Source organism: Ceratotherium simum, chromosome 35 (assembly GCF_057802395.1).
Source record: "Ceratotherium simum simum isolate JZ-2026a chromosome 35, ASM5780239v1, whole genome shotgun sequence".
Taxonomy (NCBI): Eukaryota; Metazoa; Chordata; class Mammalia; order Perissodactyla; family Rhinocerotidae; genus Ceratotherium; species Ceratotherium simum.
In genome coordinates, this window is record NC_141934.1 from 32292341 (window position 1) to 32319765 (window position 27425).

Below are 27425 nucleotides of genomic sequence, written 5' to 3' on the forward strand. Positions count from 1 at the left end.
AGAGTTCAGTTTTTTTGTTTTTTTTTTTTGAGGAAGATTGGCCCTGAGCTAACATCTGTTGCCAATCTTCCTCCTTTTTTCTCCCCAAAGCCCCAGTAGATAGTTGTATGTCATAGGTGTATATTCTTCTAGTTGCTCTATGTGGGACGCTGCCTCAGCATGGCTTGATGAGTGGTGCATAGATCCACGCCCAGGATCCAAACTGGCAAACCACAGGCCGATGAAGCGGAGCCCGCAAACCAACCGCTATGCCACTGGGCCGGCCCCTAGAGTTCAGTTTTGATGGACAAAATCATACAAGTGGCATTTTTATTTAGACAAAGATCTTTGACAGGTATATTCTATATCCCTAAACCAGAAGTCTGCCACTTTAGTATAAATCATATATAAATAGATTTCTGTCTGATTTGTTCATTGCTGTATTCTGAGTACCCACAACATTCCCCAGCACATGGCAAACACTCAACAAATATTTACTGAATAAACTGAATGAATCTATGGCAATTAATTAAGGTTTTGTGGAGGAGGTATTTTTTCACATCCCTATACCCTTCTTTCAGAAGGAAAACAAATACAGAAAGTTAGGTAGGCTGGCCCAGTGGCAGGGTGCTTAAGTTCGTGTGCCCTGCTTCAGCAGCCCAGGGTTTGCAGGTTCGGATCCCAGGCGCGGCCCTATGCACCGCTTATCAAGCTCATGCCATGGCAGGCATCCTACATAAAATAGAGGAAGATGGGCACAGATGTTAGCCCAGGGCCAATCTTCCTCAGCAAAAAGTGGAGGATTGGCAAAAGATGTTGGCTCATGGCTAATCTTCCTCACCAAAAAAAAAAAACAAAAACAAAAAACCCACAAATACAGAAAGTTAGGTTTCCTCTTCAAAAAAGGAATTAGTTTACCTTCTGGTTAGAGTTGTTAAGCTATGAACTGTATTCTAACTTCATTTCTTAATTCCCCATAGTTTTTCTTTCTACTTACAGAACTAATTACAAAAATTAAACAACTTTACCAAAGAACAGGAAAAAACATCTGAGTAAATGGAGAGATTCACCAGGTTCACAGATGGGAAGACTCAATATGATAAAGATTTCAAATTTTCTCAAATTAGAATTGCATTGGGATTTTCATTAATTTATATATTCAACAGAGATTCCTGAAACATGACAATTTGATTTTAAAAGTTTTGTAGAAAAAGGAAGGTATATGAATAACAAGGCAATTATTAAAATAATGCTTTGCCCTACTATATTTCAAAATGCATTATAAATCTCTAGTAACTTAAGCAGAATGACAGTGGGGCAATAACAGAAAATAAAACAGAGTAACTTCAGAAACAGATTCATGTGTCGCTAGACATTTAGCACATGATAAATGCAGCACTTTAAATCAGTGGGAAAAGAATGAACTAGTCATTAAATGGTGTCAGGACAAACTGCTATCTGTCTGGGAAAAGCATAAACCCTATTTCACATGTTTACATTCCCAGATGGATCAAAGACATAAATATGGGGGCCGGCCTAGGGTTAAGTCTGTACGCTCTGCTTTGGCGGCCCAGGGTTTGCAGGTTCGGATCCCGGGTGTGGACCTACCGCTGCTCATCAAGCCATGCTGTGGTGGCATCCCATATACAAAATAGAGGAAGACGGGCACAGACATTAGCTCAGGGCTAATATTCCTCAACAAAAAGAGGAAGATTGGCAATGGATGTGAGCTCAGGGCCAATCTTCCTCACCAAAAAAATAAAAAAAGAAAAATAAAAAAAACAAGAAGAAAAAAAAAAGATGTATTAGAGATAATAGTGGTTTCTATCCCAAGCTGAAAGAAAGATCTAAGTCCTTGGTGTTCAAATGTACATACCACATGCCATGCTGAATACATTTTTAAGACCCACCAGACACACTGACCATAAACTATGGAATATCAGAGATAATGAGTAAAATTTTAAAGTTACTGGAGAAAAAAGGCAAATTACCTACAAAGGAATACCAATTCTATTGACTACAGACTTCTCAGCTGCAAAGGCAGAGACCAGAAGACCACACAATATTTTCAAAGTATTAAAGGAAAACAATATCAACCTAGAATTCAACAGCGTGCTAAAGAGTGAGAGTAATATAAAAGACATTGACACATTTCAAAGCAACAACAGCATCCTCAATGATGCTCATAAGAGAATTGCAAATTGAAAGAACACTGAGATATAATTTCTCCAAGGCACACTTTAAATTAAAAGAGATCTAGGAGCTGGCCCCGTGGCTTAGCGGTTAAGTGCGCGCGCTCTGCTACTGGCGGCCCGGGTTCGGATCCCAGGCGCACACCGACGCACTGCTTCTCCAGCCATGCTGAGGCCGTGTCCCACATACAGCAACTAGAAGGATGCGCAACTATGACATACAATTATCTACTGGGGCTTTGGGGGAAGAAAAAGGAGGAGGATTGGCAATAGATGTTAGCTCAGAGCTGGTCTTCCTCAGCAAAAAGAGGAGGATTAGCACGGATGTTAGCTCAGGGCTGATCTTCCTCACACACAAAAAAAAAGAGATCTAAAATTGCATGAACCTTATTTGGACCATGAGTCAAAGAAATTGTTAAAAAAAAATTTTATGAAATAGAGAAATTTGAACACTGCCTAGATATTTGATATCAAGGAATTATTGCTAATTTTGTAAGTGTGATAATAATGTCCTGGTTATGATTTTCTAAGGAGTCCTTATCATTCAGAAACAAATTCTGAAATATTTACAAATAATATATCATGCCCAAGATCGCCTTTAAAATATGGTGATGAGTACAAGGCTGCTTCTACTATTCTGCTTTTCTGTTTTGACATTTCATAACATAAATTTAAAGATCATCAGAGAAGTATTTCATTTGCAAAACGTAAGTAGGATGTTATGGGCTTTTTTTAAAAAAATAAAATCACAAAATAAGAGGCCTTAGGAAATTTAACATCAATATACCAAAAAATGAAAATAGGTAAAAAGGCTTAAAGATAAAGTTGAGGAACTCTTCCAGAAAGCAGACTCCACCTGCCCCCACACCAAAAGCAACGAGAGAGAAAAGGTAAGAAAACTATATGATCCATTTCAAAGGTTCAACACCAGATCATTCAGAGTTCCAGAAAGAACAGAGAAAATGAGGAAGCGAGAATCAAATACAGGGAAAATTCCTAAACATAACAGAATATCTAAGGATTGATCTATCAAAATGGGTAATTTCTTTAAAAGATTGGAACATTTCACCATAAAAGTTTTGAATACCAAAGATAAACTGATAAACCCAAAAGTTCCAAGAGATAATAGTTTACATACAAAAGAACAGTAACAGGCATGGAACAGGACCTCAACAGTAACACTGCTCCATTTTCTATCTAGCTTTGCCAGCTTTCAAAATTCTGAGGGAAAATAATTACCTATCCAGGACTTATATACTGGGCCAAAGTACCATGCAAATATGAAGACAAAATGATTTCTAGTCATACACAACCTTAATATATGTAACTCATATGGACCCTTTTTTCAGGAAAGTAATAAGATTATAATCCACTAAAAAGGGAAAAAAAGTTTCCAGGAAACAGGAGATCCAACACAGAGATGAGATGAGGGAAGAGATGAGGTTTAAGGAAGTCCCAGTATGCCAGTGTGCTGCATGCCTAGAGAACGTCTACACTGCAGGAAGATGGAAGGCTCCTGGGGACATGTGTTCAGAAAAAGAGAAAAATGGTAAGATTACAGACAGGTTTGACCTTGAGGAAAATGGGAGAGAGGCATTTTACATAGGTTTAAGGAACACAAAGCAAATGAATGAAAAAGGCATTAAAAACAGGAAAAGTAAAATTTGTTCAAGAAACCTACTTTGGCTCAGCAGTAAAGACTATTTACGTAGTCATCACCATGAAAACAGTGAGCATGCATTTAACCAAAATTTGTGAGAAAACTACATTACAATACTTGCAATGTAATTACATTTTGATTTAAGGACGTAGGAAGGAAAGCAAGGTTTAACAGTCAAAATTCTCATTTAACACAACAAAAAATTGAAAAATGTCTCAAATTGATGATTAAAAAAAGACTGTAGCTCCGCGCCCCGTGCTGCGTGCTGCGGCGGCACCCAGCCCTCCCCCACCCGGCGGCAGCGGCGGGAGGAGCACCGCGCCCGGGCCCCACGCCGAGGCCGGCCCGGAGGCGCCCGCCAGAACATCCAGTCATGGATAAAAATGAGCTCGTGCAGAAGGCCAAACTGGCCGAGCAGGCTGAGCGATATGATGACGTGGCAGCCTGCATGAAGTCTGTAACTGAGCAAGGAGCTGAATTATCCAATGAGAAGAGGAATCTTCTTTCAGTTGCTTGTAAAAATGTTGTAGGAGCCCGTAGGTCATCTTGGAGGGTCGTCTCAAGTATTGAGCAAAAGACAGAAGGTGCTGAGAAAAAACAGCAGATGGCTCGAGAATACAGAGAGAAAATTGAGACTGAGCTAAGAGATATCTGCAATGATGTACTCTTTTGGAAAAGTTCTTGATCCCCAATGCTTCACAAGCAGAAAGCAAAGTCTTCTATTTGAAAATGAAGGGAGACTACTACTGTTACTTGGCTGAGGTTGCTGCTGGTGATGACAAGAAAGGGATTGTGGATCAGTCACAACAAGCATACCAAGAAGCTTTTGAAATCAGCAAAAAGGAAATACAGCAAACACATCCTATCAGATTGGGTCTGGCCCTTAACTTCTCTGTGTTCTATTATGAGATTCTGAACTCCGGGAGAAAGCCTGCTCTCTTGCAGAGACAGCTTTTGATGAAGCCATTGCTGAACTTGATACATTAAGTGAAGAGTCATACAAAGACAGCACGCTAATAATGCAATTACTGAGAGACAACTTGACATTGTGGACATCAGATACCCAAGGAGATGAAGGAGGGGAAGAGAGGAGAAGGAAGGAAAATTAACCGGCCTTCCAACTGTTGTCTGCCTCATTCTGAAATTTACACAGTAGACCATTTGTCATCCATGCTGTCCCACAAATAGTGTTTTGTTTATGATTTATGACAGGTTTATGTTACTTCTATTTGAATTTCTATATTTCCCATGTGGTTTTTATGTTTAATATTGGGGAGTAGAGCCAGTTAACATTTAGGGAGTTATCTGTTATCATCTTGAGGTGGCCAGTATGGGGATGTGGAATTTTTATACAAGTTATAAATGTTTGGCATAGTACTTTTGGGCATTGTGGCTTCACAAGGGCCAGTGTTAAAACTGCTTCCATGTCTAAGCAAAGAAAACTGCCTACATATTGGTTTGTCGTGGTGGGGGAATAAAAGGGATAATTGGTTCCAGTCACAGGTGTAGTCATTGTGGGTACTTTAAGGTTTGGAGCACTTACAAGGCTGTAGTAGAAATGGATATCCCATAGATATTACATGTTGAACCATGTGTGTCTGTGGAATACTCAGTCTCAGCGTGCACACTTTTGACTACAGCTGCAGAAGTGTTCCTTTAGTTGTGACCCAATTTACTCTGGATAAGGGCAGAAACGGTTCACATTCCCTTATTTGTAAAGCTACCTGCTGTTTGCTTTCATTAGTTTTGCTACACTCATTTTATTTGTATTTAAATGTTTTAGGCAACCTAAGAACAAATGTACAAGATGCAGTAAAAATGAATTGCTTGATATCCATTACTTCATGTATATCGAGCACAAGAGTAAAACAAAAAACCCATGTATTTAACTTTTTTTAGTTTTTTTTGCTTTTGTGATTTTTTTTTTTTTTGATACTTGCCTAACATGCATGTGCTGTAAAAATAGTGAACAGGGAAATAACTTCAGATGATGGCCAGCTTTGTTTAATGTCTTATGAAATTTTCATGAACAATCCAAGCGTAATTGCTAAGAACATGTGTATTAAGTTCATATAAGTGGAATAAAAGTTTTATGAATGGACTTTTCAACTACTTTCTCTACAGCTTTTCAAGTAAATTAGTCTTTTGGTTCTGAAACTTCTCTAAAGGAAATTGTACATTTTGGGAAATTTATTCCTAATCCCTCTTGGCAGCTAATGGGCTTTTACCAAGTTTAAATACAAAGTTTATCATAACAAAATACTACTAATATAACTACTGTTCCCAACCACGTCCCATACTCCCCCTACCCCTGAAAAAAAGAGTTCTAGGTTTTTTTTCAGAGGCAAGGAGGATTGATTGGAGAAAAGTGATGTGTTCCATTTGAAATTCTGGTATATGGCATTTTCTCACTTAGGCAGCCACAATGTTCTTGGCCCATCATGACATTGGGTAGCATTAACTATAAGTTTTGTGCTTCCAAATCACTTTTGTTTTTTAAGAATTTCTTGATACTCTTACAGCCTGTCTTCAGTTTTGACCCTTTATTCTTTCTCTTCATCAGGTGCACAGGATTACCTTTTTTAGCCTTCTGTCTTGTCACCAACCATTCCTACTTGGTGGCCATGTACTTGGAAAAAGGGCCGCATGATCCTTCTGGCTCCACTCAATGTCTAAGGATACCCTGCTTCCTTTGCTGGCATCCCACAAACTATTCCCCTCCTCCTATTTACTGCAGCAAATCTCTCCTTAGTTGATGAGATTGTTTATCTCCCTGTAAACCCTACCTATCCTGAATGGTCTGTCATTGTCTGCCTTTGATATCCTTCCTTTTCCTCTCTTCTTTAAATAATGATGGGGCTAAGTTATACCCAAAGCTCACCCTACAGACTGTTTCCTCAGTACCTTGCAGAAAACACCAAACAAAAAGACCATTTTAACAGAGGTGTATTTTTTTTTTCTTTTAGAATGTAAGCTCCTCAAGAGCAGGGACCATGTTTTCTGTATGTTCTATTGTGCCTAGTACACTGTAAATGCTCAATAAATATTGATGATCGGAGGCAAAAAAAAAAAAAAAAAAGACTGAAGACAGTTCAAAGCCAGAACAGCTTAAAAATTTGGAAGTGGTTGCCACTGAGAAGAACAGGGGCCTCCGGTTTTTATTATGACTCTTTTAACATATTAGACTTTTAAAAACATATACACACATTTCTTGGAAAGTAAATGTAACTACAGGAACAACAACAATTTGCCACCCCAAAATATGCCACTTTGGCTTGATTATTATTATTATTTTTTTTGGTGAGGGAGATCAGCCCTGAGCTAACCTCCGTGCTAATCCTCCTCTTTTTGTTGAGGAAGACCGGCTCTGAGCTAACATCTATTGCCAATCCTCCTCCTTTTTTTTTTTTTTTTTCCTTCCCCAAAACCCCAGTAGATAGTTGTATGTCATAGCCGCACATCCTTCTAGTTGCTGTACGTGGGATGCCGCCTCAGCATGGCGAGAGAAGCGGTGCGTTGGTGCGCGCCCGGGATCCGAACTCGGGCTGCCAGCAGTGGAGGGCGTGCACTTAACTGGTAAGCCATGGGGCCGGCCCAGCTTGATTATTTTTAAAAACAAAAGACTCTGAAAGAAAACTTTGACCTTCCCCCTAACTGCCTAAAAGAATTTAAGGTAGAAGGCCAGTCTGAGAAAAGAGCTATCACCATAGATATTTCTAGGTGTGGCACACATGAAGGCATCTAGCAAGGGCCATTTAATCAAAAGATTTCTTTTGGGTCCTATTGTCTACAGATGGCCCAACAAACACTTGTTTATCAAACATTTGCTTTTCCATCTCCATGTCAATTGCCTTCCTCTCCTTTGAGGAGCCAAACCACCCCCCCCAAAACCCTCCTTTGTCTCTAACTGAAGACGGTATTTAAGGTGGTGGCTACTGCCATGTTGGCAAGTTACTCAGTTTTCCTGGGTTTCTCCCATGTACACATGTTATTAAACTTTGTTTTATTTTCTCCTGTTATTTTGTGTCATGTCAATTTAATTCTTAGACCAGCCAGAAGGACCTAGAGGGTAGAGAAATTATCTTCCTCCTCTACAGCTAATAAATAAATGAAAAGCAATAGGATATTGGAGTATATGAGAAAGCCATTTGGTTTAAAACTAATTCACCTGACCTTGTTTTTACAAAAGGGCCTGATGTGGCCTGTTGAGCATGCATTATACATCTGCTTTAACCATTTATGATGTCCCAAAGACAGAATGATGCCCTTAAAGATAAGGATGTATCTTTCCCCATATCGCCATTCCTTAAGGATAAGCATCTCTTCCTAAATACTAAGGATTAATCACCGACCTGCTGTGCTCACCTTGTGACCACTCACCCGCTGTGCCAGCAAAGCAATCTCATGACTATTGTAAAAGGGACATTCCTATCATATGTGATGTATGCTCTTTGTTACGGATGATATATAACCACTCTGTACACCCCACTTCTTTGGTGTCCTTCCTTCTTTGGGGAAGGAAGGCCCCAGGCTATAGTCCTCAAACCTTACAATAAACTCACCCCGATCTTGATTTATAGATTCATTACGGATTATTTGCAGCGACAGGGCTATTTTGAGCTGATTGTTATTAAAGAACAGAAGACAGAGGAAAAGCTCTGAAAACCTAGTAGAAGTTACCCTTTTGTAAGGGAAATTTACATTTATAAGAGAAATCTCCATTTGTAAGAGTGCCAGGAAGGGGAGGATGACTCCAAATCTCTAGAGACTCTTATCAATGGAGAAAGCAATGACTTAAATCTGCATAAAAACTTTACCCTTGTTTCCTGTCCTTTCCCCAGTAAGTTCCCATAACCAACCCCATTTTAACAACAGGATGTTAAAGGTATTTTTCGGGGGTGGTGAGCCATTCAGGAGCATGCACAGAAGAGAAAATTTTGATCTGCCAATCGAAACTCATCCTGCTAGTGCTTCTGCATACCAGCCTGCCCTCCCTGATCCCTTTAACCTTACCCCATACCTTGGATGGGGAGACAGATTTGAGAGCTTGGACTGCTGTCTCCTTGCCAATCGACTGCACAATAAAGTCTTTCTTCTTTCAAAGACCAGTGTGCCATGGTGTCAGCTTCTGTGCACAGTGAGTGGCGAGCCCTTGCTCGGTAACATCAACTACAGAAAAAATAAATGAACTGAGCAATCAAATCAAGAAGCAGAAAAACAGCAACAAAGTTAAAGAAAATTTAAAAATAGAGAGCAAAAGTTACTCTAACAGAAAACCAAAATTGACAAAGACATAAGACAAAACCAAAAGACAGATCACAAAAACAACCCAAATCTGCTTCTTTGAAAAGATTACTGTAGATGTATATCTAGCAGAGCTAACCAAGAAAAAGAAAAGATGGCCCAGATAAATATTAGGCTCAAAAAAGAAAAAAGGAGCTAAAATTACTCATTTTAAAATTTTAAATTATTAATTTTAAAATATCACTACAAAGCAGTGATTTTAAAAATCACCAAAAAAATCACTATAAAAGAATAGCATGGGGACCGGCCTGGCGGCGTAGTGGTTAAGTTCGTGCACTCCGTTTCAGCGGCCTGGGGTTCACAGGTTTGGATCTCAGGTGCAGACCTACGCCCAGCTCATCAAGCCACTCTGTAGCAGCCACGCTGTGGTCCCATATACAAAGCGCAGGAAGACTGGCACGGATGTTAGCTCAGGGACCACCTTCCTCACCAATAAGAGAAAAGAAAATTCAGATGAGATGAACAATTTTTTAGAAAAACGTGTCCAAAATTGACTCAATAAAACCTATATCAGCAGGCTACTACAAAACCTAAATCAATCAACTACCATTAAAAAAATTGAATCAGAAGTCAAATATCGGGCCAGCGCCGTGGCATAGCGGCTAAGTGCGTGTGCTCCGCTGCTGGCAGCCTGGGTTCGGATCCCGGGCACGCACCGACACACCGCTTGACAGGCCATGCTGTGGCGGCGTCCCACATAAAGTAGAGGAAGATCGGCATGGATGTTAGTTCAGGGCCAGTCTTCCTCAGCAAAAAGAGGAAGATTGGCATGGATGTTAGCTCAGGGCTGATCTTCCTCACAAAAAAAAAAAAAAATTCAATTATCTGCCCCTAAAGATTTTAAATCCAAAACATTCAAGCGAAAAACTATTTTACAGAATATAGAAAAAGAGCTATACTTCCCATTATTCATGAGACTTGTACAATCTTTTTAGTACAGTACAAAAGATTGTACTGCAAGTAGAGTACTAAGGAAGAAGATTAAAGTGCAACCTTAATTCTGAACACTGAAAAAAATCCTAAGGAAAATGCTAATAAATTGAATACAGCAATGCATTAAAGTAATAATATAATATCACATTCAAGCAGGGTCTAACCAGGAGTGCAAAGATGGTTGAAAAGCAGATAAACTGTTGTTGTTACTATAATGGAATAGTGTAAGGTACACACTTGCACCCATCACTATTTTGAAGCAGATCTAAGAATGAGATATTATTCATAAATATTTCAAGATTTCTCTCTGATAAGAACTCTTCAAAAATCAACCAGAATATCATCACACCTACAGCAATAGCAATAATTGTTTAACATCAAATACATAGGCAGTCTTCAACCTTTTCTACGTCATAATTTTTTTTTTTTTTTTTTGTGAGGAAGATTGTTCCTCAGCTGACATCTGTGCCCATCTTCCTCATTTTGTACGTGGGACGCTGCCACAGCATGGCTTGATGGGCGGTGGGTAGGTCCGCGCCCGGGATCCAAACCTCGGCCGCTGAAGCACAGCGCGCGAACCCAACCACTACGCCGCCAGGCCGGCCCGTCATAAATGTTTTCCTTTTTAAATCTGACTCATGGTCCAAAGAAGGTTCACACGATTTTAAGTCTCTCAAGGTTCGCCTTAGAGAAATGATATCTCACTACTGTGGTGCAACCCACAGCTAAAGCAGTTGAGACACTCAGGAACAGCTCCCGGAGAACGTGACAGGTACACCCAGGACACCCTGCTCCTCTCGCTCACAGCGTGAAGCCGCTCTCCCCAGCGCGCCCCCCGCTCCAGCCTCCGCCCCGGGGCCGCCAGCGGCACACCCGCGCGGGGACGCCCCTCGGCCCCGGCACGCCCGCCTGGTTCCCGCCCCCGGGCCTCCGGGAAGGGCCGCGCTGGGAGGTCTGTCCCGGGACCGCCTCCCATCACGCTCCCGCACGGCTTCGCTGCTTCTCGGCCGCCATCTCCCGCCTGCTTTCAAGGCTGGGCCCTCCCCGCACACAGGAGGACGCAGATGCGCGCCGACCCCCGGAGGGACCGCCGCACCGCCCCTCTCGCTCGCCACGTCCCCTCAGCCTCTTCGCGCTCACCTGTCCTCGGTACCTGCCTCTCGGCGTCGACACCACCGGACCCCGCGAGAGGGGACAAGAGAGCGCACGCTGGCGGGCGGCGCGCGCAAGGCCCCGAGGCCGCGAGGAGGTAGGCAGGACTCGGAGCCCACGGCCGGCATCCACAGGGAGTCGAGGAGCCGGGACTACATTTCCCAGGAGCACTCGCGCCGCCTGGCCCCGCCCCGCGGAGGGATTCTGGACTTAGCGTCCCCGCCGCAATTCTCGGCGGAGGAGCTCGAGCGGTGCGTGAGGCTCCTGAAGAACGTGCGCGCGTGCGCGTGTGTCGATCCGGGGCGAGTGTGTGAAGGGAGGGGGCGGGCGGCCGCGTGTGTGCGGATTCCGGGACCCGTGCGTGGAGGGGCGGGCATGCAAAGGGCGCGCGCGAACGGGGTCCGGTGCCCGCGCGTGAGGGGGCGGGAACGCAGAGGGCGCGCGAGCGGGTGGGTCCGGGGCGCGTGCGTGAGAGGGCGGGACGCGGAGGACGCGCGAGCGTGGGAGTTCGCGGCGTGTGCGTGAGGGGGCGGGGACGCGGAGGGCGCGCGAGCGTGGGGGTTCGCGGCGTGTACGTGAGGGGGAGGCGGCGGGGAGGCCTGGGGAGGTGGGCGCCGCCCGCAGGCCCGCGGAGCCGGTCTGCCCCGCCCCCTGTGTGCGAGGCCTGGCTCTTCATTGATTTGCCGTTGCTGCTGCCGTGGTGACGGGACTGCGTCCTTGTCGAACCTTCCAGGTGCTTATCGCAGGTACAGACGAACGTGCTGGGTTGTGTGCTCGCTTCGTGGTCAGACACGCGTGGACGCTGTGAGTAGCGTTGCGGTTTGTTGACCTCGTCGTGCTGGGTGGACGGGGGCTTCATCGGCAGTCATCTGTGGGTTCTGCCCCTCGCGTGAACGGCTGTTTCCCGGCGTGGTGCTCCTCGAGTTCAGCTCGGGCGTCAGCAGCAGACGGCCCCGTAGGAGGAGAATAATGCCGGTGCCCCTAGGGTGTGAACGTGCGGTGCGGTGGTCATGGTGGTTCTGAGCCAGGTTATTCCCAGGGACGCAAAATGCGGTTTCTTCTCTTGTGATGAGAGAAGGAGAGGAGGCGCCAGTCACGTGAGGGTTGCCATGATCGCCGCAAGGCTGGGCTGGGGACGGAAGTAAAGGACGACGTTTTAACGCTGGCTGTCGCCGGATGGCGGGAGAACGACGCGGTGGTCTCCCCGCGGTGACGACGTGCGGAGAGCGCGGCGCAGGGGACACCGGGGCTGGAGGGCGGCCAGGGAACCCGGCTCCGCCTTGGTGCTTTCTGCCTCTGTCACCCCGGCCGCCCCGAGCCCAGGGGGCTCGCCTGTCGCCTCCGTCGTGTGCAGACCTTCACAGTAACACCTCTCTGGGCTTGAAAACCTCGCCTTTGCCTCGTAAAGCTGCACGTTTCGCTTCGCACCTGCTTGCTCCCCGCCACCTGGGACTAGATGTTTAAAATTTTGCATATGGCTTTTAGTCGGCTGAGATGATCGTGCGCCTGTTTATTAGACTAGGAAATTTCCTCACAGGGAACGTCTTCCGTCCCTAGGAGAAACGCAACGTGGTTATGATGCTGTGTTTTCAGAATATGTACTGCGGGATCCTGTTCGTGGATACTGCAGGAGTTGTGTGCTGTAACCATTGATGAAGGAGGTCTACTTTTAGTAAGTTTGGTGGCCGAAAGGGCTGCATAGATTTCGATTTCTCCTAGTCTGAAAATACTCATTTTTTAAAAAACTTTTCACTTCGTGTTGAGGTTATTTTGGCAGTTTTTTTCCTCAAAATTGCGTCTTACCAATATTTTCGGTGTTTAAGATTAAACAGGTTTGTGTGTGGTCTTTTAAAAAAAAACTTCTGTATCTCTAGCTCCTAGCTTCCTGATCTTCTGTTTTGTTTTTCTTTTTTAGTCAAATAGATTAACTGGAGGTGTGTATGTGTTTAACCTAGTTTTATTTTTCGGAGACAGCTCATAAATTTAGTTATTACATTTTTATTTTCCCTTTACACTAGAATTAAACTAATCAAAATGATATATATCATCTAACATCTAGTAAGAATGTCAACTATAAGGTTGACATAAAAATTACGTAGGTTCCGTCCAAAGTATATGGAGAAGGTGAAGAATTTCAATTCTATGTATACCATAATAGTGGAATAGACTGTCAAAAGAAAAAAAAAGACGAAGAAGGAAGACAAGATGTCATCTAGAATGCTAGCTAACAAATGTTAGTCAGGTTAGAAATATTGATTACAGTTGACTGTCCACCTGGGAAATAAATAACTCCTCCCTACCCCTTTTTAAACCACCTCAACACTACACTAACTTTTCTTTATGAGCTGACTAATCTACTCCTCTTTTGTTTCATTAAAGTTGTCCCTCTGTCTTGCAAAGCCCCCTGGATGGTGAATGGCACACATTCTTGCCTCTTCTTGAAAATTGTTCATTTGTTCTTTATTCCTTCTCTCAGCACATACTTCTTGAGCTCTTAGCATGCGCCAGTCATAGGGCAGGGGTTTGAGATACATAGAAATTAAGTGAGAAAGTCTGTTGATCAGTGTTTTATGTAAACATTGTCTCAAAATTCTGCTTAGGACAATACAGTATTTGCATCGATACAAGGCAGATCTTCTGGAAGAGAGATTACAAAATTATCCTTGTTAATTAATTATCTATATCCCCAATATGTACAGGAGATTCAATTAACATTGAGTTTTTAGTAAAATGACTGGAAAGGAAACGTGTAAGTTAACAGATTGTTTTACTGTCCTCAATAGCAAGTTAGCACATAGCTTTTTAAAAGAAAGTCTGTTCATAATAGGAAGAAAATACCTGATGTTAATTTTGACTAGAAATATGCCTGAACTATATGAGAAAACTTTAAAACCTTACTAGGATGAATAGGAATGTTAACAGTTCTGTTTATAGATTAAATTCAACTGTCAAGAGAATATAACTGGGATTTTTTCAAAGAACTCAAAGTACTTTGTTCTTTGCTTTATATCTTCATCTTGAAAATGTTACGGAAGTGGCTCATTCCTTTTCTTCATAATTTGATGAGAAATGTTTCTGTTAAAGGAGAAATACTCCTAGAAATATTGGGTTTCCTTGGTTTTCATCACATAATTCATGCACTGAAAACTTAGTAGCATATAGTTTAAAAAAAATTTTAGGTTTTTAAAATTTTTATTTTAAGAGAAGTTTCATATTGTAATATCTCTGTTTTGCTTACAGTATGCTTTCGCCTGCAGTACTCCTAGCACGTCTCATATCAGCCAGGGTTCTTAAATCTGCTATGAAGCAAGGTCAGGACTGGGCGTGGCACAGGCCGTGCATGTATCCCTGACTCAGAAACAACACAATTCCTCTCTGCCTCATCCTTTTCTGTCCAACATTTTATTACAAAAATTTTTGAACATACAGCTAAATTAAAAGAATGTTACAGTGAATACTTGTAAACCCCCGTCCTAGACTCTACCATTAACATTTTATTATACTTATTTTGACATATATTTATCTGCCCCTTTATTCATCAGTCCATCTTTTTTTTTTGATGCATTTCAAGGTATGTTGCAGACATCAGTATACTTTTTCTAAATACGTCAGAATGCACGTGGATTATTGACTTGAATTCAGTACCTGTTTAGCTTTTCTGTTGATGTAAAATTTACATTAAATGAAATGCACAAAATGAAAATGTACATTTGCTGAGTTTTCCCAGATGCATGATCTTTGCCTTTTGTATCTTTAAATATGTCTTTGCCATCTCTGCTGGCCTCAGAGTTCTAACTGTGGCTGCTGGGTCCTTTTGCTGATCATTCCTTGCCCTTTGCAGATGCCGAATACTGATGAACTTATTCAGAATCTGAAGAGATCATGTTCTCTTTTATTAAGAAGTATATATTCTGGGTCGGCCCCATGGCTTAGCGGTTAAGTGCGCACGCTGCGCGCGCTCCGCTGCTGGCGGCCCGGGTTCGGATCCCGGGCGCGCACAGAGGCACCGCTTCTCCGGCCATGCCGAGGCCGCGTCCCACATACAGCAACTAGAAGGACGTGCAACAATGACATACAACTATCTACTGGGGCTTTGGTGGGGGGAAAGGTGGATGATTGGCAATAGATGTTACCTAAGAGACGGTCTTCCTCAGCAAAAAGAGGAGGATTAGCATGGATGTTAGCTCAGGGCTGATCTTCCTCACAAAAAAAAAAAAAAAGAAGTATATATTCCGTATGCCTGAGTGAAACGCCGTCCCTCACAAGGTCTTGCCTGTCTCTGGGTGCTGGCCCTCAAGTACTGGGTTTTCAAACTGAGCCCTGAGGGCAGATATCTTGGGAAACAGACAAGTTATCATTGTGAGTGCTCTTTAAGTATTTGACAAATGCCAGTGTGAACGAATATGAAGTACAAAGCACTATGCGAGCCTCTTTCTGAGATTTAGAATGAGATTATCCTATTTCTCAAGTGTTTCATTATCTCCTGAGAGAGGTGGACAAATAAGTAGTGGTAGCGTAAGGCAGAGTGTTGAAGTGCTAGAAGCATGGGTGAAGTGCTCCAGGATTACTGGCCAGGGAACCACTGATTCTCTCTGGGACAACAGGAAGGCTTCTTGGAAAAGGTGACTTTTAAATAGGGTTTAGAGAACATGGGGCAAGTACAGTAGGAATTAAGGTTGAAAAGTTGTCAGAGCCCAGAATGTAGATGGTCATGAAGCCTGTATACTCAGTGACTTGATCAGAGCTGTGCTGTAGGACCTCTTGTGCCTCTGATAGTCACTTTCGTAGCCTTCTTGTTGATTCCTGAAGCTTCTTTCAGCCCATCTCTGCCTTGGTGGTAGGCAGAATGGTGGCTGCCCAACGATATCTGTGTCCTAAACCCCCAAACCTGTGGATATATTACTTGCCTACCATTTCTGGGGGCAATCAGATCTTTCAATAAGTTACCAGATACACATAGGATCTTGTTATGCCACTGGCCAAAACTGACTTCTCTAAAGTAATAACTGTCATTGCCAGGGTAGGGATACTGAGATAAGTTTTATTTGTTAAGGAAATAGCTGGTAAGTTGGTAACTATCTTGATGTTATAGATCTGGATCTTCTGTTGTTTTAATAAATCATTGCTGAACACTTACTGTGTGCCTGGCTCTGTACCAGGCCCAGTGGGTAAAAACGTGAATAAGGTATTTATCCCTGCCCTCAAAGCAGCCAGTTGGAGAAACTGAAAATGCACACCTACTGTATAGGATGATTGCTGCTATGATAACAGCATGCCCATGGAGTCGTGGAGCACAGAAGATGGCACCCAGCACAACCTGGTCTTCTCAAAGCTGAGTCCAGAGCTGGTTAGGCAGCTAATGGAGGGTGGGGAACTGTGTGAACAAAGGCAGAGCCTGAGACAATGATGTGTAGGGGGAAGAAGCCCAGTGCATATGGCAGGCAGCAGCCAGAAAGGAGGCCAGAGGCGCGCATGGCCAGACCTAGGTCACAGAGGGCCAAAAATGCCATTCTCAGAAACATAGACTCTTTCCTCCATGTTGTCAGCCAGGGAATGATACTACGTTTGCATCTTAAAAATGCCTTCTCTGCGTTTGGGGTAGTTGTGTGATGGACTAGAGAAAGATATTATAGCAGCAAAGAAACCAGGTAGGAGGCTAACACTGTAATCCAGAAGATGGGACAGAAATTAGGGCTGGTGAGGGTAGGAATGGAGAGCAGGTGTATTTTGGGGAGATTGATATGTCCTGGAAATCGATTGGATGTGGATGTGAAGACGAGTGGGGGTTAAAGATGACTCCCAGGTTTCTAGGTGACTGAATGGATGATAATGTATCGGGAGGAGTGGGTACTAGAGGATTGGTGGGATTGGTTTTGAACATAGTGAGTGGGCCAGAGAAGGAGCATTTAGGAGAATATATTTAGATGTGCGAGTTATCCAGCTGTATCATCTGCCTTCCACATTTCTGTTCTATCTATATCTACCCATGCTGCTTGGCTATATTCTCAAACAGGACAACTTCTTGAGTGGGGGGAAATGGTCTCCTGTCTCATCTTCTGCTGTGAGATATAGGTGAAGTAGGCAGATAGCTAGAGGAGTCTAAGGGAGATCGTATATTCCTATCAACAGTCCTAGGACATGATTCCTATAAAGCTCACTAAGATACAGTAAGATTTAATAAAGCTAGCTGAGAATTAAATAGATTAAATAATGGCTTAGTTCAGTGGTTCTCAACATTGGCTGCACATTAGAATCACCTGGGGAGCTGTTTAAAAAAAGTCTGGTGGGCCGGCCCTGTGGCTTGGTGGTTAAGTGCGCGCGCTGCAATGCTGGTGGCCCGGGTTTGGATCCCGGGTGCGCATCGAGGCACCACTTCTCCGTCCATCCTGAGGCCAAGTCCCACATACAGCAACTAGAAGGATGTGCAGCTATGACATACAACTATCTACTGGGGCTTTGGGGGGAAAAAATAAAATAAATAAAATCTTAAAAAAAAAAAAAGTCTGGCCCCTCCCCTTTTTAATTTAATTTAATTTAATTATCTCTGACAATTAAATCAGAATCCTCTAGTGGGAAAGGGTGGCATGGGACCCAGGTCTCAGTAATTTATAAATATACCTGGCAATTCCAGTGTGCAGTCAGGGTTGAAAACCACTGGTTTAGATAAAGATTTGAGTAAGTTACCTAGAAGTGGAGGTTAAGGGGAATTAGGATGAAGTGAGACTAATTGCAAGCTATTTGTATTTTAAATTATAAAACGGGAGAGTCATTAGAATGGACCTTAGATATCCATGTAAACTGGTGGCTGTACTATAGTTTTGTTTTTTTTTTAATAAGCTCCTATTGAAAATATATTATTGACCAGAAATTCTCAGCCTCCTTAGGCAACCTGTTGTGTGGCCAGATGTCATTTGATTAACAGTGTCTTATTACACTGACTTGTAATTAACTTCTTTGTGATGCCACCACTTCTCCTAATTCTGCTCTCTGGAGCAACTCAGAATAAATATTGTCCCTGTTCTATAGGACTTGTAAATGTGTGAAGACCGTTCTCTTGCTTCACTCAAGTAATTTCTTGTGCAGGCTAAACATTCCTGGTTATTTCTGCCTTTACACATCTGACATTGAAAATTAAGCTCTGTGAGGGAAGGGCCTATCTGAACAGCCACTGCTGTATTCTCAGCCCTTAGAATAATACTTGGCATACTGTAAGCACTCAGTTAATGTCTGGTGCAAGAAGGAATGAATAAAGGAACCATGTGCATTCATTCCACTTTTTTTTGTGAGGAAGATCAGCCCTGAGCTAACATCCACGCCAATCCTCCTCCTTGTTGCTGAGGAAGACTGGCCTAACATCCATGCCCATCTTCCTCCACTTTATATGGGACACCGCCACAGCATGACCTGACACGTAGTGCGTCGGTGCACACCCAGGATCCGAACCCCGGGCCGCCAGCAGCGGAGCGCGCACACTTAACCGCTACGCCACGGGGCCGGCCCCCATTCCACCTTTTTATCCTGCTAACTAGGGCATCCTGACTCCTTAAAATGAATCTTGTACTCTTCTAAAAATATCCATACAAAGTACATATAGCATCCACTTCTGTATCTTAATTCTCACATCTAGGATGTTCACTGCCTTTGTCAGCTACAATTTGTAACTAATCCTTACTCATGGTGCTGGGGAAAGGGTTAAAAAGCGTTAAGGATGGAGACCTGTGCCTGGTATCAGAGACCTCACTGCATGTGGACATGACCTCTTGGTCCACTAGTAGTGGATCTCTCTGGCTGTGCTTTTGTTTAGTCTGTGTTGCTTCTTGTATTAGGGACTGTGAGAGTAAAGAGGAAGAAACACTAAACCTTCCTGGAGAAATTAGGGAGTGACACTGAAAGGCATGATGTTTGATCTTGCAGGATGGATAGGGTTTTGCTAAGAGGCAAGAAAGGGAAGAGCATTCCTTGCATAGGAATAGCACATGTAAAGATGTTGAGGCAATTCAAGTGGTTTAGCCTGGTTCTAGCGAAATGCGTGGTAGTTTGATGGAACATTTAGGACTAGTGAGATAGAAAAGGGGCCAATAACAAAGGATCCTAAATCCATGCTAAGGACTTGGTCCATTTTCCTGTAAGTGCTGGGAGACCAACAGAATTGTAATCAAGGAGTGAAACTTTTGTGTTTTATAGAAATGACACTGATGTAGACACTCATTGGAGTGGGAGAGACCAAAGGCAGAGAAGCCAAGAAGGAGGTCCTAGGTGAAGAATTGTGAGGGCCTGAACCAAGGCCATGGCAGTAGGAATCTGGAGGAAGACATGGATGGGAGAAACATTTACAGGTTGTGGTAAATGATTGGATGTTAAGAGGACAAAGTCTAGAAAGACGCTTGCATTACTGGGTCCCTAGATGTCATTTTTTTTTTAATAACAAGTAAATAATCCTTACCATGTGTCAGGCACTGTTCTATGAGCTTTAGAAATATTGACTCATTTAACTCTCATCATGACCCTGTGAGGTAGGCACTGTTTTATCCCTATTGTACAGATGAAGAGATGAGACACTGAGAGGTTAAGAAACCACCTAGTAGGTAACAGAGCAGGGATTTGAACCCAGGCAGTCTGGCGGCAGAATCCATGCTGTTAACCACAGTTGGAAATATACACTTGAGTTTAGGGAAAGAGGTGGAGATAGAAGACGGAGTGGTCTATTTTTTTTCCCCCCCAAAGCCCCAGTAGGTAGTTGTATGTCCTTCTAGTTGCTGTATGTGGGACACGGCCACAGCATGGCCGGAGAAGCAGTGAGTTGGTATGCGCCCGGGATCCGAACCCGGGCCACCAGCAGCAGGGCTCACACACTTAACCGCTAAGCCACAGGGCCAGCCCCGGAGTGATCTATTAATTCCAGCCCAAACGCTTAGCCTTGTTGTGTGCCATGCAATGGGATAGTCAGACAGTGGGAATAAAGCAAGTAGATATGCTCTGTGTCCTGGAAGTACCCAGGGAGTTGTTGAGAATGGGGACTGAGAAAGACTGAGGATACAACAAAGGGAAACCTACATTTAAGCTAATCATAATTTTTTAAATCATTAGAGAAGACTACGAAGTACCAAGATATACAGAGGAACACCAGGTGAGGAAGGAAGCAAAGTAAAGAAAGAGCTTCGAGAAGAATTGAGAGGCCGACAGTGTCCTCTGTAACAGATGTGGTTGGTGAGAGCCGTTTTAGTGTTGTGATGGGCAGAAGCTACAGTGCTTTTATTTAGGTAAACGTGCCTAAAGTTGAAGTGGAAATCTTTAAGATCCCTAGAAGACAAAGAGGGCAAACAATATGAAAGAAAACAAAATGCAAAAGAACTATAAATGTAAACATGGAAAATATTCAGACCCAGTATTCAAAAAATGGAAATTAAAAATACTGTCTAAATTTAAAACAAATTAAAATTGCAATGTTTATAGACTTCTGCTTCTGGCCAAAGTGGAGTAACAGGGAGTGGATTTCCCCTCTTGCCCAGACAATAGCATCAACAACAAAAAGACAGACAAAATATGTGAACCAATCATTTCAAGACACTGGATGTCAGATGACAAAGGACAGTCACCGCTGAGATGGAAAACCAGCGAGGTGAGCCCTCTGACTGCCTCTGATTGTTGCCTAGAGAGGGTTTCCAGGTTAGGAAACAGGAGAGGAAGGGGGACTGAGGTGGAGCCCAGCAGACTGCTTGAGTCAAGGATATGGAGCTGAGACTCTGGGGAGAGCCAAGCAGCTGGAGTTCATTAGGACAGAACACCAAGAGGAGAGATCTGCAGAGAGTCTCCCTCGAGTAATTGGCATAGATCAGCACGTGTATGAGGGAACCACCAGAGGCCAGGGAAAGAATCCTCGAAAGGGTTAGAGGGAGTTGTACCTGACATTCACATGGGGAATATTGCTTGTTACTACTAGCTAGACGGGAAAATGCTTCTAATTCCGAGATCATTGAGAGTGGAGCTAAATCTATAAAGCACTGAAAGGAAAAATAACTGTCTACTTAGAATTCCATATTCAGCAAAAATGTATTTCAACAACAAAGGCAATACAACCTGCAGAATAGTGGGGAAATATTTGGAAATCATACATCTGAAAAGGGTTTACTATCCAGAATATATAAAGAACTGCAACTCAACAACAAAAAGACAAATGACCCAATTTAAAAATGGGCAAAGGACTTGAACAGACATTTCTCCAAAGAAGGTACACAAATGGCCAGTAAGCACATGAAAATAATGCAAATTAAAACCACAATGAGATATCACTTCACAGCTACTAGGATGTCTATAATAATTCTGAAAATGGAATTACCAGTGTTGGCAAGCATGAGGGGAAACTGGAACCCTTGTATATTGTTGGTGTGAAAGTAAAATGATGCAGGTGCTGTGGAAAACACTTTGATGGGTCCTCAAAAAGCTAAACATAGAGCCAGCCCTGATGGTCTAGTGGTTAAGATTTGGTACTCTCACAGCTTCAGCAGTCTGGGTTCATTTTCCAGTCACAGGACCATACCCACCCGTCTGTCAGTTGCCATGCTATGGTGGCAGCTCACATAGAAGAACCAGAAGGACTTACAACTAGGATATACAACCATGCACTGGGACTTTGGGGGAGAGAAGGAAAAAAAAGGAGGAAAATTGGCAACAGATGTTAACTCAGGGTGACTCCTTCCCTGCTAAAAAAAAAAAAAAAAATGCTAAACGTAAAATTGCCATATGACCCAGCAATTTCCCTCCTATGTGTATACCCAAAGAAATTGAAAGCAGGGACTCGAGCAGATACTTGTACGCCAGTGTTCACTGCAGCATTATTCATAGGAGCCAATAGATGGAAACAACCCAGTGTTCATCAGCAGATGAATGGATAAACAAACTGTGGTCTTCCTATACCATGGAATATTATTCAGCCATTAAAAGTAATGAAGTTTTGATACATGCTACAACGTGGATGAACCTTGAAAACGTTATGCTAAGTGAAATAAGCTAGACACAAAAGAACAAATATTGTATGATTCCACTTATATGAAACATCTAGAACAGTCAAATCTGTGGATACAGAAATTAAATTAGAAGTTATCAGGGATTGAGGGGAGGAAGGAATAGGGAGTTATTGCTTAATTTTCAGAGTTTCTGTTTGGGGTGATGAAAAAGTTTTGGAATTAGTATTGATGGTTGCACAACATTGTGAATGTAATTAATGCCACTGAATTGTACACTTAGCAAGGGTTAAAATGGCAAATTTTGTTATACGTATTTTTACCACAGTTTTAAAGATTAATAATGTAATATACTGTTTTGAGAGGTTCGGTGGATTCGATTGGAGACGTAAAAAGAAAGTTTCCACTCCAAACAAATGGACTGAATGTACACTTTATTATATAGAGGCGAGTAAAGGTGATAGTCCACAAACAGATCCAAATAGGTCAGATAATGAGAGGGAAATGACACAAATCGATCGGAAGGGGAAACACCAGATCAACCAAGATAGAAGCAGATTCAAATAGGTCATATAATAAGAGGGAAAAACATCAGATCGATTGGAAAGGGAAACACTAGATCGACTGAAGGGAAATGACACAAATCAATTGAAAAGAGAAACACCAGGTTGACCGAAAAGAGAACACATCAGATCAGTTACTCACAACATCCACCCCCTGCACTGCGGAGAGTCCCTTCAATTGACATGGCTAGGCGGGAGTCTGATCGTCAGAGGTCCTGGGCAAGATGTCCCCCCCCCAGGTGAGACTCTCACCAGGCCTCAGTTTCCAGCAGTTTATATAGCACCAGCAATCTCTAGAGTAAGCAGTTGCAGAGTTTGCAGAGCAAGCATTTAGTGTTTCCATGCACAAATGGTTATCAGTTGCATATGTGCACTGAGCCCCCTGGCTATCATCCCAGCCCGGCAGTTGTGTACGTGCATTGTGCTCCCTGGTTATTGTCCCAGCCTGGCACAGATGGCCAGTCTGTCCTGAGCTACGACGCCCGAAGAGCCTTGTAACGTTATAATTTGCAACTGCCTCTGTGGGAGAAGGGCCAATTCCCACCACACAGAAAGCAGCTTTATGTTTCTTTGTGTGCCGGTGGCTGTAGGTCCGTGGAATGGCCAAACATGGCTGTACTCATGTCAAGACATATACCAAAAACCATTGAGTTGCACACTTTGTACACTTTGGGTGAATTGTATGGTGAGTTATATCTCAATAAAACTTAAAAAAAAAGACAAAATAAAGACATTGTCTGACATACAAAAGCTGAAAGAATTTATTACCCGCAGACCCACAGTACAAGACCCACATTACACATTGAAATCAAACAGAAGTCTGGATCTACCGAAAGCATTGGCAATGGCACTACATAGATAAATATATAGTATTTGTCCTTAATATTTAAATATCTTTAAAAGATAATTGCCCATGTGTTAGTTTTCTATTACTGAGTAACAAATTATCACAAACTTAGCAGCTTCCAACATCACCAGTTGTTGGCTCACAGTTCTGTGGGTAGAAGTCTGACACAGTGTGGCTGGGTTTTCTGCTCAGATATCTAACAGCTGATATCAAGGTGTTGGCTGGCCTGTGTTCTAATCTGGAGGCTCTGGGTAAAAGTCCAATTCCAAGCTCACTCTAATTGTTGGCAGAATTCAGTTCTTGTGGCTGTAGGACTGAGGTCCCTATCTCCTTGCTGGCTGTCAGCTGGGTGCTGCTCTTACCTCTCACCAGCTGCCTGTGTTCCTTGCCCCATGGCACCTTCCACCTTCAGGCCAGCAGTGGCACATCATATTTTTCTTGTGCTTCAAGTCTCTGACTTCTTTCTGTGATCAGCTGGAGAAAACACTTGTTTTCTTATTTGTAAATTGAGGATGTTACGTCAGGTCAGGTTTTGTGGTTTTGTTTTCCTCAGAAAAGAGGATTTGTAGTAGTAGAACCATTCGATTCCAAATGAAATTTAGCATGAAACTCTAGAGATTAAGGGGAAAATGCAATCTACATAGCTCTTTTCTTCCTACTGCTGGGAATTTCAGGCAGTGTAGATGTATTTCTGGAATATCAGAGATATTCCAGAGATTTATGTGGTGGATGTTTGCGTTATACCCAGCTGGTATGAGGGGGTCTAGGCTGATGATTCACGAAGCCTCCAAGTCGCAGCAAACTTTCCTCATGTTTTTTTCTTTTCCCCAGCTTCACCTGCTCGGGATCTGCCATTATTCAAGAAAGTGTCATCAAGAACAAAGAGGGCATGGAAGCCGCGTTGCTAACTGCCCAGTCCCACGTAAGTGGGGCTGCTTGCTTGCTTCTTTGTTTTCCAACAGAGAATCCCTTTTTGCTTAAGTTATGAAGTTCCTTTGTTTAGGAACTTCAGAAATTGTATCTCGGACACCCTCCTCCAGGAGAGTAGCATTAACTTGTTTCTTTATTTGTAGTTTTAGTTTTATTTCCTTTCATACAAAAGAAACACAAGTTTAACAGTAGTGTGGGTGGGAGTCAAATGAGGCGATGTCAAGGACGCTGATGAAACACTCTTCCATCCACACTGAGGAACTGAGCCCACAGCAGGCTTCCACCCCCAAGGATGCGAGAATTGGGGGTGTTGGTGCCCCTTGAGGGTTTCTCTGGTCCCTGGTTGTCTTGGTTGTGTTAATTCCTCCATGAGGAGAAGCTCAGGGACAAGTTATGTCATTATCGAGGGGTAACTGCAACCAAGGCAGGAAGATCTCAGAGGAGGATGGATCCTCTGGGACCAGAATGACCTGGGAGCGTCTGAGTGGGAGACTGGGCTCCTCATGCCTTGTTCAGCGTCTTCCCCTAGAGGATCCCTCGTATGTTACCTCTGCATTTATTGAAAACCCCACCAGAAAATGTTGTAGTTTTTGCTTTCAGTTGTCCTACATATCTTGAAGGATTTAATAGCAGAAAATGAGTCCATTATATTTACCCAGATATTTACTGTTTTTGTTGCTCACCCTTCACTCCTAAGATTTAAAGTTTCTCTCTGGTATCATTTCCCTTCTGCCTGAAGAACTACCTTAGCATGTCTTTTAGAGCAGGTCTGCTAGTAACAAATTCTGTTAGTTTTACTTCATTTGAGAATGTAATTTGCATCATTCCTGAAAAATATTTTCACTGGATATAGAAATTCTGGCTTTTTCTTTCAGTTCTTTTTTTTTCCTGAAAAAAATATTATTCCGCTGTCTTATGACGTTCATGGTTTTTGATGAGACATCCTCAGTCATTCAAGTAGGTTTTTTTCTGTATGTAATTAACAGTTCTTTTTGATGTGGCTAATAAAGGCTTTGCTTCCATATCGTTTCTTTGTCAAATTATTTTGCTACTATTAAAATAAAATCTCTTCTCCATTTTTATATGCCTACCAATGTTTAGAAAAATGTTTTGGATAATTATTTTAGGCCATAAAACATGGCTGGGTTGGCATCCTAAGCATTAAGCTGTTCTTGAACTCAAGGCTGTTTTCCCCTCTTTTCCTGCCTTGAATTAGGTTCTTTGTTTCATATAATTTAAGTGTAGATTTGCTTTTGGTGTCTGATTTTCCTTGCTATAGCTGTTTATAACAAACTTGATTTAAATAAAAGTGCTTTTGACAGTTTCTAACCTAAAGCATAACATGGAACTGGTTTTTAGACAGTAGGTACCTAATAGCCGTTCCTTTTAGGAATTGACCAGGATCCAAAATAAGTGCCACACATTCCTAGAATACATTCTGGTCCATCCTCTTTCCCTACTCCAGTGCTATCCACCTAATCTCTCTTTCTGTCAGTATTCAGAAAAGGGAGGGCAGGGATATACATCTGGCTTAATACAAGTTTTTTTCACGTTGTAGACACTGGTGACCTTCAAGGATATTCTTGTGAACTTCACCAGGGAGGAGTGGAAGCTGCTGGACTCTGCGCAGCAGGTCATGTACAAAGATGTGATGCTGGAGAACTATAAAAACCTGGTTTCCTTGGGTAAGACTAACCTCTGTGTTTGGAGATATACTCCCTGTGATCATTTTGGTTCTTCATTGATCAAAAAGTATGGAATCCCTGAAGCATATATCAGAGTGTGACCTTGGGGTCAGGGACCTAATTTCTTTAGGGCGTAGAACAGGGTTTTTGTACTCCTTCTGCTTTAGTGAAAAAAATTGTTTTTATTTGTTGAATTTTTAAAAATGCGTATTTTGCTGCCTCTGTAGCCTCACTTGGTCTACCCTGCACAGTGCCCCCAGGACTATGAAGGGTTGAATCTGGGGTGCTTTTTTGTGTCCAGCCCAGAGCTCCCCAAGCTTTGCCCAATTCTTTATCTCTTGCTGTGAACAGGGCATCAGCTTCCCAAGCCAGATGTGATCCTCCGGTTGGAGAAAGGGGAAGAGCCGTGGCTGTTGGAGAGAGGGATTCAGCAGGAGACCCATCCAGGTGAGGACCAGATAAGAGGTGTTACAGGCGGTAGCCAGCTAACTGTGACAGGCTAGAATCCCTGGAGAAGGTGGCCACTAGTTCTCCTCATTTCCGAGGAGAAGACTGAGTTTATTTACCTTCTGTTTCGCCATGGCGAGTCTTCTTTCTTCAGTCTTGTCACACTTCCATTTGTATTCAGAGACAAGAATGTTTTACTGCTTCATTAAAATTATCTTTCTGTTGATGTGCTTGGTTTCGGCCCTGTCCGTATTGCTTTCCATATTATTACCACTAACTCTAGCATCCCTATTCTCTCATTTTTCATAGAATCATTTCTTTCATCTTTGCCTGTCTTTTCGCTTTCATATGGCCCCTTCCCACAGCCTCAGTTCTGCCTCTTTGGTAAGCTCTGCAGTGGGACTCCATCCTGCCCCTCTTCTGAGTGTGTTTTCTGCCAGTTAGAAAACTGCTGCAGAGGGCTCACCAGCTCCTATTGGCTTAACCCTCTTTCCTTTCCAGAATTGCTGCTCAAATCACCTGTTTTCTAACCATACGCTAGCTCTTTATTTAATGTTTTTTCAATTTATACCTCTTTCATTTTAATCTTAATATCTCTAAAATGTCCTAATGTCATTCTTTTCCCAAATTCCCTGTGTATAGAAAATGAGCCTTCTTGGTTAAGAAGTAGAAAGTAGTTTTCCATCTTTCTTCTCCTTTAGTCTCTGTAAGTGATCTTTTCCCTGACCTTTGTTTCTAAGCTCAGTACTCTGATGTCTTTCTCCTCAGCCAT

General features: G+C 42.7%; 2 protein-coding genes and 1 pseudogene across 23 annotated transcripts in view; 2 read left to right on the forward strand and 1 right to left on the reverse strand.

Annotated features, from left to right (window-relative positions):
- ZNF891 (zinc finger protein 891) overlaps window positions 1-11542 on the reverse strand; it is a 26716-nt gene extending 15174 nt beyond the window's left edge. For 6 of the 7 annotated variants that reach the window (XR_015549841.1, XR_015549843.1, XR_015549842.1 and 3 more), the window contains exons 1-2: window positions 11209-11542; window positions 8852-9000 (exon numbers count right to left, since the gene is read on the reverse strand). The gene's annotated coding sequence lies outside the window, so the exon portion shown is untranslated. The remainder of the gene's footprint in view (window positions 1-8851; window positions 9001-11208) is intronic. The other variant, XM_087423560.1, reaches the window with a different exon arrangement.
- Window positions 4183-7850, forward strand: LOC101402969 (14-3-3 protein zeta/delta pseudogene; annotated as a pseudogene).
- Window positions 11065-27425, forward strand: part of ZNF10 (zinc finger protein 10) — a 26216-nt gene continuing 9855 nt past the window's right edge. For 4 of the 16 annotated variants that reach the window (XM_087423555.1, XM_087423554.1, XM_087423544.1 and 1 more), the window contains exons 1-4: window positions 11066-11317; window positions 24423-24513; window positions 26080-26206; window positions 26558-26653. In XM_087423555.1, the coding sequence (XP_087279681.1) occupies window positions 11133-11317; window positions 24423-24513; window positions 26080-26206; window positions 26558-26653 (499 nt within the window). In that variant the 5' untranslated portion in view covers window positions 11066-11132. The other 12 variants (XM_087423551.1, XM_087423549.1, XM_087423547.1 and 9 more) reach the window with 12 other exon arrangements.